This window comes from Dipodomys ordii, unplaced genomic scaffold, assembly GCF_000151885.1.
Source record: "Dipodomys ordii isolate 6190 unplaced genomic scaffold, Dord_2.0 Scaffold142, whole genome shotgun sequence".
NCBI classification, from domain to species: domain Eukaryota; kingdom Metazoa; phylum Chordata; class Mammalia; order Rodentia; family Heteromyidae; genus Dipodomys; species Dipodomys ordii.
Genome location: NW_012267358.1, coordinates 2,974,973 through 2,986,324, shown reverse-complemented (window position 1 = coordinate 2,986,324; position 11,352 = coordinate 2,974,973). Strand labels below are relative to the sequence as shown.

The 11,352-nt window shown below is 44.2% G+C and overlaps 1 protein-coding gene across 1 annotated transcript; it reads left to right on the top strand.

Moving 5' to 3' along the window:
- Positions 1–2,108: 2,108 nt before the first annotated feature.
- On the top strand, positions 2,109–3,248 carry P2ry4 (pyrimidinergic receptor P2Y, G-protein coupled, 4). Its single transcript, XM_013031612.1, has one exon. The coding sequence runs from the start codon at positions 2,109–2,111 to the stop codon at positions 3,246–3,248; it is 1,140 nt and encodes a 379-aa protein (XP_012887066.1).
- Positions 3,249–11,352: the final 8,104 nt, after the last annotated feature.

Genomic DNA, 11,352 nt, shown 5'->3' with positions numbered 1-11,352 from the left:
GCCTTGAATTCAAATATTAATTCCATCTCCTTCCCCTAAATATATACTACAAATGAACTTCATCTTTTCACAAATATACTTTCACAGTCTTCCTCATAACTTTGCATAGGATATCCATTTTTCTAGTTGCTTAGGCCAGATACTACTTTGGAGTTGTGTCAATATGTAGCTCAGGTGGGCTTTGAATTTGTGATTTTCCTGACTCAGCCTCCTGAGTGCTAGGCTTGTAGGCATACACCACTAGGCCCAATTTAAAGTCATTCTGTGTGTGTGTGTGTGTGTGTGTGTGTGTGTGTGTGTGTGTGTGTGTGTGTGTTGGTAATGGGGCTTGAATTTAGGCCTTGTGCTCTCCTTTAACTTTTTCACTTAAGGTTGGCACTCTATCACTTGAACCATATCTGCACCTTCTCTTTTCAGACAGCTCATATCAAGTAAATTTTGTCTCATTTTTCAAAATCTATCCAGAATCTGACCACTTCTCACCACCTTGGTTCTAGTTACCATCATCTTCTATTGGCAACAGCCTCTTTCCTGGTCTTCCCTGTGCCACCAGCTCTATAGTCTGTCTATTCTCACTGTAGAGCTGTCCTGTGAGCCTCCCACATTGTAAATCAGACTGAAAAACTGTCCTGTAAACCCTCAGTAGCTTTCTATCATAGTCAAGCCGGTTCTTGCAATGGCCTCCAAGGAATTTCATAATATAATCTCTGCTCCTATTGGAGACCTTTCCCTTCCTGACCAAACTTTTCTTTAGTCAAGTCACTCAAATATTTAAAAATGCAATTCTTGCATCTCCCTATCCTTCTTTATATCTTTTGCCATTTTAATTTTTCTATAACAATAATCATACATAAGTTAGGAGTTAAAATCTGGTAATGTTCACACCTAGAACTGGCTCCAGTAAATATTGGTTGATCCTTTCCTTAAGTCATAAGGGGCAAGTTATTATCCCAAGTAAACCATGGATGCTGGAGTGTGGCCCAAAGGCAGGTTTGTCAAGGTTCAGGCATTGATTTCACACTTACTGCAAAATACTTAAACTATTTGTGCTTTTATTTTTTTCATCAGCAAAGTAAGGTCAGAGAGCCTGTGGAGTCATTAATAAATATAAATTCCCTAGAACAGTGACCAACACACAAACAGGTCTATATAAACATTTGCACATAGAGTTAAGCTGTATATAATAGTTTAGGCTTTTAAAAATTGTTCAGTGTATCATTTTACAGTGGTCCATGTTACAATTCACTTCCCATGGTTCTGCTCACTCATACACATTTACAGTCTTCCAGTCATGAAGTTGCATTCAGAGGCCCTGTTCTTCCTCTGTAAACTTGGATGTTTCCTTGTGCACTCCCTCCCATAATCATTTTGAAGCTGTTAAACAGTAATCTCATGAGCTCCACTTTTCCAATCTGTATGCTGAGTGGGTTGGACTAGATAATCTCCAAGGGCTTTGCTAGTTCTGACGATCTCCTGAGATGGGACAGGCCCCACCCAGAACTCCACCCCCTCCAATATGCCCTCTGGCTGCCAAGAGGAAGGGCGACAGTCATCTGGGCTGAGCTTCCAGGGGACAGGTAGGAGATGTGCCAAGGTTTTTGAGTAAAGGTGGTGGTGGGGCTCCTGGGTGGTAGGCAGTGTCGGTAAAGTGTCAGAGGCAGACAGAAGACAGAGAACAGGGACCAGGGCACGGTGAGATGAAGGCACTGTGGGGGAGAGAGAGGCCCCTTGTTACTTGGGGCAGAGCTGTGATAATGAGTTAGGAGATGACTTTAATTGGGGCATCTCCCCACTTAGGACGGTGTTGGTCGGTGTCCATACACTTCAGCTAGCCGATGAGTCATCTGCGGAAGGAGATCATCCAAAACTCACTGCCAGCCAGTCTGAGCCCCAGCATTACCTGCTACCCATCACTTCCGGGGCTGGAGCAAGGGGAGCTCAGGTAGGGTCTAGATGGGCCTAGCTTGCACTCAAATGAGCTCCTTCTGGCTCAAAGTGCCTACCCAATGCTCTCTCTGTCCTTTGCTTTTTTTTTTTTTTTTTGCCCTAGGAGGAACCAAGGGAATCCCAGTCACCCTCATATCTATCCTTTCTCCCTCTAGAGGGCCATGACCAGCACCCAACCCTTGCTGTTCTCATCTTTAAGCTCCAAGCCAAATCCTGGAGAGGATGAGGTAGAACTGAACTGCTGGTTCAACGAAGATTTCAAGTTCATTCTGCTGCCCGTGAGCTATGCCATTGTCTTCATCCTAGGCCTGGGCCTCAATGCTCCAACTCTCTGGCTCTTCCTCTTCCGCCTCCGCCCCTGGGATGCAACAGCCACTTATATGTTCCATTTGGCCTTGTCAGATACATTGTATGTGTTATCCCTGCCCACTCTCGTCTACTACTATGCAGCCCACAACCACTGGCCCTTTGGCACTGGGCTCTGCAAGTTCATCCGTTTCCTCTTCTACTGGAACCTCTATTGCAGTGTGCTGTTTCTCACCTGCATCAGCGTACACAGATATCTGGGCATCTGCCACCCACTGCGATCACTGCGCTGGGGCCGCCCTCGCTTTGCAAGACTTCTCTGCCTGGCAGTTTGGTTGGTGGTAGCTGGCTGTCTGGTGCCCAACTTGTTCTTTGTCACAACCAGCATCAGAGGGGCCAACATCCTATGCCATGACACCACTCGGCCTGAGGACTTTGATCACTATGTACATTTCAGCTCTGCAGTCATGGGTCTGCTCTTTGGCTTTCCCTGCCTGGTGACTCTGGTGTGCTATGGGCTCATGGCCCGGCGCCTGTATCAGCCCTTGCCAGGGGCTGCTCAATCATCCTCTCGTCTGCGTTCTCTGAGGACCATCATTGTGGTGTTGACAGTCTTCGCTGTGTGTTTCGTACCTTTCCACATCACCCGCACCATTTATTATCTGGCAAGGCTGCTGGGAGCTGACTGCCACGTGTTGAACATTGTCAACGTGGTCTACAAAGTGACTCGGCCACTGGCCAGTGCTAATAGCTGTCTGGATCCAGTGCTCTACCTGTTTACTGGGGACAAATATCGTCGCCAGCTCTGGCAGCTCTGCAGAAGGGGTAGGCATCAGCGCCCCACAACTGCCTCCTCCCTGGCACTGGTGACCCTGCCTGAGGATAGCAGCAGCAGGTGGGCACTTGCCTCTCAGGACTACGGCTCTTCTACCACAAGGGCACTACACTGGGAGCTGAAAAGGAAGGAAAAGGGGCTGAGTGCAGGACAGAGGTGAAGGGATCCATTGGTGATACATGCTGAGACACGCTAGCTACCCCTCCCCGCTTTGGTGCTGGTACTGTGGCTTGAAATCAGGACCTTGAGCTCTTGCTTTGCATTTTTTCCCCCTCAAGGCTAAGGCTTACCACATGAGCCACATCTCCATTTGTGACTTTTTGCTGGTTAATTGGAGATACAAGCTTCTCAGACATGTCTGTATGGGCTGATTTCAAACTGTAATCTTCAGATCTCAGCCCCTCTTCTAGCTAGGATTACAAGTATGAGATACCAACACCCAGTTGACCTTTGATTTTTTTTTTTGGGTCCAGTAGTGGGGCCTGAACTCTGGGCCTTGGCGCTGTCCCTCATCTCTTCAGCTCAAGGCTAGCGCTCTACCACTTGAGCCATAGCGCCACTTCCGGCTTTTTTCTTTTTTTTCTTATGTGGTGCTGAGGAATCAAACCCAGGGCCTCAAGCATGCAAGGCAAGTGCTCTATCACTGAGCCACCTTCCCAGCCCCTTGTTTTTGTTTTGTTTTGTTTTAATCTAAAGGCAGTTACTCCTCTTTCTCTAGTTCTTTCTCTGTTTTTTTTCCCTTCCTGGGCTTGTTGGTAATGGGTCTTGAGCCTGCAAGGCCTCCCCATTACTCTTTCTCCATTCCACCTCCTCCATGCCCTCCCAACAGAATGCATTTCTCCAGCCAGAGCAGAGAATTCAACTGGAGGGTGGAGATGGTGGGTCCATGACAGCATTGGCTGGTGTATCTGATAGAGATAGCTAGAATCAGGAAGTAGAGGCACAGCATAGCACACATGCCACATGCCATATGCGCCATGTGAACACCCACACCCACTTCTTGCTTCTCCATTAGAAGACAGGATCATCTTGCCTGCCAAGGTGCTGAAATAGGGCACCTGTCACCCAGTGAACCTGGGTGACAGGGTACCAAATGCAGCTAGAGGCCTGGCACAACTGAACTGGCAAGGAGCCACGAGGTAGAATTGTGCCATGAGGTTGAGGACCCTGAGGAACTGGGAGTGGGAAGCAGGGCCTGGGGTGATGGCAGTCTTTGGAACAGCCATGGGATGGATATCTTCTTTATGATGTTTGCTGAGAACATGTTTGATAGCTTGCCTGTCTCTCTGAAAGAAGAGTAGACAGCTTGCACTGAGAGGGAGGAGCTTCCAGTGGGTGGCTGTGCCAGGAGGTGGGTAGAACATGTTTGTGCAGAGGATAGGGTGGTGACAGGAATCCATATGCAGAGCTGGTTCTTTACTGGACCCCTTTCTCTTTGTCTCTGTCTCTCTGTTTCTCTTTCTCTCTCATTTCTGCTCCAGATAAATGTTAAACCTGGCCACTAGCTCTCTCTGTAGGATTGCAAGGCCAGGGCTAGGCATTGGGACTAAAAAGTCGCCCACCCCATCACCTGAGTTTCCCATGAGAAGGTGTGTTTATAGTGCGGGCCCATTCCCTATGAAGTTGCCTTCTACAGAATTAGATCCCAGCCTTGTCTTACTTTTGTCTGACTCTTGCTGATCTGGCTCTGATTTCTTATTTGTCTACAGATACCAAATTCTTGTTGACTTCTTAAGGGTTCTCTCTCTCTCTCCCCTTCCCTCTCTGGAGAGTAGAATAGGGATGAACAGCAGATAGAAAAGGAAAGGAAAGAAAACAACTTCATTATTCCTGTACCCATTTTATTTTTTGAAAGGCTTCCTCTTTTTCCCTACATATCCTTTCTGCTATCTAAAAGCTCCTCCAGTGAATTGGCTTTCTTCTCCACCTCCTACCAAACTTCTCCCTACTTCCCAGACTGCTCCTTATCTGCCCTCTCTCCTTTTATTCCCATGGTCCTGCTCAGTAATGTCACTGCCTTCCTCCTCCTGACTCAACCTCCTCCATTACCTTAGTGCCCTGAACTCCTAGCTGCTTCATGGAGACCAGCTCACTGTACCTTCTGAGTTAACCACCTGACTTGCTATCATCTCTGGCCAGTCTTTTCTCTCCCATAAGTAAAGGGGATTGGGGATAAAGCCAGAACAAAAGGTTGCCTTGACCTACCAATACTTATATCCTGGTACTAGGATTAAGCATTTCCTCTTTGTTCTTGGCCTGCTGCATTTCTAGCTAACATTCTAGAAGCTTGCTCATTTCTTCTCCTTTGTTTTCATCCTTCCTTCCTTCCTTCCTTTCTTCCTTCCTTCCTTCCTTCTTCTCTGTCCTTTTATTTTGTGCTGGTTCTGGGGCTTGAATTCAGGGACTCTGTACTACCACTTGACTTTTTTTTTCCAGGGTTGGCACTCTACTACTTGAGCCACGGTTCCACTTCTGGCTTTTTGCTGGATAATTGGTGTCTGACTCAGCAGCTTTCTCTTGTATTTTTTGCCATATCAACACCTCAGCTCTGCTGGGTGCTGGTGGCTCACACCTATAATCCTAGCTACTCAGGAGGCTGAGATCTGAGGATCATGCTTTGAAGCCAGCCCACACAGGAAAGCGTGTGAAACTATCTCCAGTTAACCACCAGAAAACTGGAAGTGGCACTGTGGCCTAAAGTGGAAGAGCACTAACCTTGAGCAGAAAAAGCTCAGGGACAGTGCCCAGTCCCTGACAAGTCCCATGACCAAAAACAACAACAACAAAAGCCTCAGCTCCATACCATTTGTGTGACCTAAGAGTTTCCTAGTCTCTTGCAAATCTGAGCAGATTTAATATTTGGACTTCTCTCTGCCATGTTCACTCTGTTTCCATATCTGTTTTTATTTTATTTCCCTTCAGTTCCTAAAAAAGGGAGGTGCATTTATGTTCCTTCATTTACCCCTCTTTACCACTGTTAGTCTTGTCTGTTACTAATTTATACCGTCTTCAGAACAATAAGCAAGCAAGCGAAAATAACACATCACCACTAATAGCTTAACTTTGCTGTATCTCCTTTATGTACCATTCTATTCATCTTCATTCATTTCACTGCCAAATTTTGACAAACAATATTATAAACCCCATTTCCTTACCACAAAAAGCAATCCTTGACTCTGAATCAGGTTTCCTTCCTACTCGCCTACATGGGAATACAGGTTAAGCTCTTCAGCAGGGGCTTTTGGAAGCTTTCTCTGCCTTTATGCTCTGACTTCTCTGCTTCATCTGACTATTGCATAGAAACAACATTGAAGGTTGCAGGCATAATTCAGTGGAAAAATGTCTGCCTGTCATGTATGAGGTCCTGCGTTCAATTCCTGATGCAATAAAGAGAAAAATCTCACTGTGACATTAAAGGAAAAATTTAGAGAAAATATTCATCTATAATTTCAAACCCTAGTTAATTATTTTCATTTTCTATGTTCTATCTTTTGTCGGTTTGCATACAAATTACAAAAATGCCATCATAATGTAATTTTTTCTAGTTCACTAAAATAATTGACTGGGCGCAGGTGACTCTTGCCTATCATCCTTGCTATTTAGGAGACTGAGATCTGAAGATTGAAGTTTGAAGCCAGCCCAGACAGAAAAATCTGTGAGACTCTTATCTCCAATTAACTAGCACAAGGCCAGACATGGAGGTGTGGCTCAAGTTGTAGAGTGCCAGTCTTAAGGGAAAAAAGCTTAGTAAGAGTGGCAAGGCACTGAATTCAAGCCCTAATACTGGCACAGAAAGATTTTTTACTAGCATAAATTAAGTTTTCAAGGGATTTCATTGTGTTATTTATAACATATATGTATATATATATATATAATGTAATTTGATAAAATTCTTCCTATTTAAATTAGTCCTCTCTACTTCTTAACGGGTTTTGATAGGGTTCATTGTGCTATTTTTGTACACATAATATTCATCATCCTCTGTTTTTTTAAAAAATTCTACTTCAAAATTTTCATTGTAAATACTCTCAGTTAATATGGCTTTCCTATTTATTATGACAATAACTACATAAAGTTACTTCCATCATCACACTGTATTTTCTTTGGCTATTTTCTTATTATTGGATATTTAGGCGAGTCAGTTTTTCTATGCTTTGAATAGCTTAATGCATATTGCCTTTTTCTTCTGTACAATTCTGTCTTGAGAACAAGTTTCCAGGATTAACAGACCAAAGACCATGTTCATTTTTATGGATATGATTTTCAAAGTGACTGCACAAATTTTCAGTGTCACAATGACATATTAGTGTTCCAGTTCCCTTGATGCTCTAGCATCAGATGTTATAAGAAATGTTTTTGCATGGTTAAAAATTCATTTGTTAATTCCATTTCTTTGCTACTCTGAGATTGAACACATTCCCTTATATATACTATTTGCATCCTTCAATTGTCTGCTTAGTGGCAATCTCATATCTAAATGCTATCTTTTACTTGATATATTAATATTTTATCATATTTTTATACTGTTACTGGGGCTTGAACTCAGGGTCAGGGCACTGTCCCTTAGCTTTTTTGCTCATGGCTGGTGCTCTACCACTTGAGCCACATATCCACTTCTGGCTTTTATTTTTGGTAGTTCATTGGAAGTAAGAATCTCATGGACTTTTCTGCTCAGGCTGGCTTTGAATTCTGACTTTCAGATCTCAGCCTCCTGAGTAGCTAGGATTGCAGGTGTGAACCACTGGTGGCCAGCTTAATACTGGCTTTTGTCACCTTCTCCCTGTGTGATTGTCATAGTTTCCTAACTGGTCTTATCTCCAACTCTTCCCATCCATTGCATCCTATACAATGTACATGGCCAGATCAATCTACCCCAACACTGCAATCAAGTTTCATTCTCAACCAGGCACCAGTGGCTCACACCTGTAATTCTAGCTCCTCAGGAGGCTGAAATCTGAGGATTGTGGTTTTGAAGCCAGCCAGGGCAGGAAAGTCTGTGAGACTCTCATCTCCAAAAACCTACCCAGAAAAACTCGAAGTGGTGCTGTGGCTCAAGTGGTAGAGTGCTAGCCTTGAGCAGAAGAAGCTTGGGGACAGAACCCAGGCCCTGAGTTCAAGCCCCAGGACCCACAAAAATAAAATAAGATTTTCACTCTGTATCCCCGAAATCTTTTATGGGTCTCTCTTGTTTACAAATCAAAATCATTTAGGCATAAACTCTAGGGGTTTTTCAATCTAGTTTCCCATTCTCCCTCAGTACAAAAGGCTCTTCTCTTGCTACTTTTATGTTATTGTTGTTGCAGTGCTGAGGAGAAGAGATGGAACTCAGGACCTTGTGCATGTTAAGCAAGATCTCTACCATTGAGCTACTTCCACAGCTAGACTTCTCTAGCTAAATCACTTTCTTATTTCTCTCCCCAAACAAGACTTATACTTTCTCACATCTCTACCTTCAGTCTCACTGTACCCAACAACAGAATACCTCCTTTTCTTCTCTAGATCTTTTTCTTTCCAATTTCCAAGGCCAGCCTTGGGTCTAGATTACTTCCTCTTTGGAGGCCTTCTCTGTGACTTTCACACACAGTGATCTTCCTGGTCACTCCTAGTACGATTGTTGCCTACATCAGTCAGTGGGTACTTTTACCATGTTGTGAGGTTACTTACATGACTATTACATTACTATTTGTTTTTGTGCCAGTCCTAACTCAGGTCCTGGGTGCACTATCCCTGAGCTTTTGTGCTTAAGGCTAGTGCTCTAGCACATGAGTCACAACTCCACTTCCAGCTTTTTGTTGGTTAATTGGAGATAAGAATCTCACAGAATTTCCTGCCTTGGCTGGCTTTGAACCATGATCCTCAGATCTCAGTTTCCTGAATAGCTATTATTACAGGCATGAGCCACCAGTGCCTAACAGGTTTTCATGACTATTTTATCTTTCATTTTTTCATGTACATTTGACTCATGTTCCCATCTAAAATCCCTCTGTGCTACTATGATAGGAAGGAAGGATAGAGGCACTAAAGATCACAACATCTCAGTCTGAGCTCTGAATCTGAAAGTGGGACTCAAGTGTGTCACATTGGATGAGTTACTCAAACTCTCTGAGACACAATTTCATCAGCTGAAAAAAATGAAGATCATAATCTCAACCTTCAGAACTTCTTCAGAATATAATGACACTTTGCAAACTTAAGGAGCTAAGCAAACATAAGCAGTTGTTATCAGATCATTCCATTTGCTTAATAAATGGTGCTTGGTAAATACTTCTGAATGATTACATGTTAGTGACTCAGTTTATTGTTTTGCCTCCTGAGTATATTTCCATTAAAAGAAATGCTACAGGGAACCCCGAGGAATTCAAGGACCTAGACAGACTTTAGGAACAGTAGGGTTGGGGTACATTAGAAAGATGTTTTCTTTGTTTTTTGGGTTTTTTTTTTGGGGGGGTCCGGTCGTGGGGCCTGAACTCTGGGCCTGGGCTCTGTCCCTCAGCTCTTCAGCTCAAGGCTAGCACTCTACCACTTGAGCCACAGCGCCACTTCTAGCTTTTTTTTTTCTGCGTATGTGGTGCTGAGGAATCGAACCCAGGGCCTCATGCATGCAAAGCAAGCGCTCTACCACGGAACCACCTTCCCAGCCCCTTTTTAAACCTTTTTTTTGGGGGTCCGGTTGTGGGGCCTGAACTCTGGGCCTGGGTGCTGTCCCTCAGCTCTTCAGCTCAAGGGTAACGCTCTACCACTTGAGCCACAGCACCACTTCCAGCTTTTTTCTTTTTACTTATGTGGTGCTGAGGAATCGAACCCAGGGCCTCATGCATGCAAGGCAAGAGCTCTACCTACCACTGAGCCACCTTCCCAGCCCCCTGCAGGTCAATTTTAAAAGAGGACAGAAATAGAAAAAGCCAGAAGTGGCGCTGTGGCTCAAGTGGTAGAGTGCTAGCCTTGAGCTGAAGAGTAGAGGGACAGCACCCAGGCCCAGAGTTCAGGCCCCATGACCGGACCCCTCCCCCCAAAAAAAGATGTTTTGAAGAGAAGCTAGCCTATCCAACATCTCTCATATTTCACTATGTGAGCTACTCACTACTTGGCCTTCCTGAAAGGTTAACCTGGATATGGGGAAGAGGTGGTACATCTGGGCTTTTGAGTCTCCTACATTTTCTGGTCCTGTATCCCATAATCCGCAGCTAGTGAGGCCAAGTTACTTGATATATCTAAGCTTCAGTTTTCCCACTAATAAATTAGGTCAGGAATACCTATTTGACAGGAATGTGATGAAGGAATGAAGGAATGAATGGTGTGATGAATGAAAGGAGTGGATGATGAATCACGTATAGTTCCAGGGGTAAGAACCACCTTTCAACAATTTTCAACTTCAATGTAGCTGAATGAGTAGTCAGAATTATTCTAGGTTTAGATATAGAGTTGCTTAGAAGTGATAGTTAAGGTGGTCAACACACACACACACACACACACACACACACACACACACCCCTCTGGGCTAAGAACCAATCATTGACTTATTGTGATGGTTTGGGAGAAAAGAGATTGGGACTGGGGAATTGCTACAAAGGAGAAGGGAATTTTAAAAAGAAGGACTTATGGCTGGGCACCTGTGGCTCATGCTTGTAATCCTAGCTATCCAGGAGAATGAGATCTGAGGCTCATAGTTCAAAACCAGCTCAGGCAGGAAAGTCCATGAGACTATTATCTCTAATTAGCCCAAAAGCTGGAAGTGGATGTGTAGCTCAAGTGATCGAGTGCTAGCTTGAGCAATAAAGCTTAGGGACTGTGTCCAGGCCCTGAGTTCAGGCTCTAGAATCAGTAAAAAAAAAAAAAAAAGGAGGGGAGTAGGGGAAGGACTTACTATTTCTTTTTGAAAAGCATAACATTTGAACAAAAGTTAAAAAAAAAGAGTAGTAAAGCAAAAAACAATATGAAATACCTAGGACAATTAAAGGATGCTAAGGAACTCAGAAATCTTTATAAAAATTCTTGATTCCGGGGATGGGAAGGTGGCTCAGTGGTAGAGCTCTTGCCTTGCATGCATGAGGCCCTGGGTTCGATTCCTCAGCACCACATAAGCAAAAAGAGAAAAGCTGGAAGTGGCGCTGTGGCTCAAGTGGTAGAGTGCTAGCCTTGAGCTGAAGAGCTGAGGGACGGCACCCAGGCCCAGAGTTCAGACCCCACGACCAGACCCCCCCAAAAAATCTTGATTCCTTGCCAATCTAGATTTATGCACATAAAATATATTAGCCAGTGATAAT

Coding starts and splice junctions, on each gene's coding strand:
- P2ry4 (XM_013031612.1), top strand. CDS start 2,109: ATGACCAGCACCCAACCCTTGCTGTTCTCATCTTTAAGCTCCAAGCCA.